Genomic DNA, 276 nt, shown 5'->3' on the forward strand with positions numbered 1-276 from the left:
CTTGTTTGAATTTTGATAATAAATAAAATCATGCATAAATTATTATTTTCCAAGAGAAAGAAAGAAAGAAAAAACTTGGATGGGCTGTTACAAAAAGGGATATCCTATTCGTGGTAACTTATGGACTGGATCGTATATTCAAATAAAGAAAAGCCCAGTGGGCTTGAAAGGGTTTCTGTGTTTCAGCACCGTTCCGTTCGATTTCGAGTTGACTGACATAATCCGAAATTTCAAATTCCCAATTTGAATCACACAAAAGCCAAAAAAAAAAAAAAA

General features: G+C 32.6%; 1 protein-coding gene across 1 annotated transcript in view; it reads left to right on the forward strand.

Annotated features, from left to right (window-relative positions):
• LOC104703028 (ABC transporter F family member 4-like) overlaps positions 80-276 on the forward strand; it is a 3,887-nt gene continuing 3,690 nt past the window's right edge. The window contains exon 1 of the mRNA XM_019245887.1: positions 80-132. Coding sequence (XP_019101432.1) covers positions 80-132 — 53 coding nt within the window. The remainder of the gene's footprint in view (positions 133-276) is intronic.

This window comes from Camelina sativa, chromosome 1, assembly GCF_000633955.1.
Source record: "Camelina sativa cultivar DH55 chromosome 1, Cs, whole genome shotgun sequence".
NCBI lineage: Eukaryota > Viridiplantae > Streptophyta > Magnoliopsida > Brassicales > Brassicaceae > Camelina > Camelina sativa.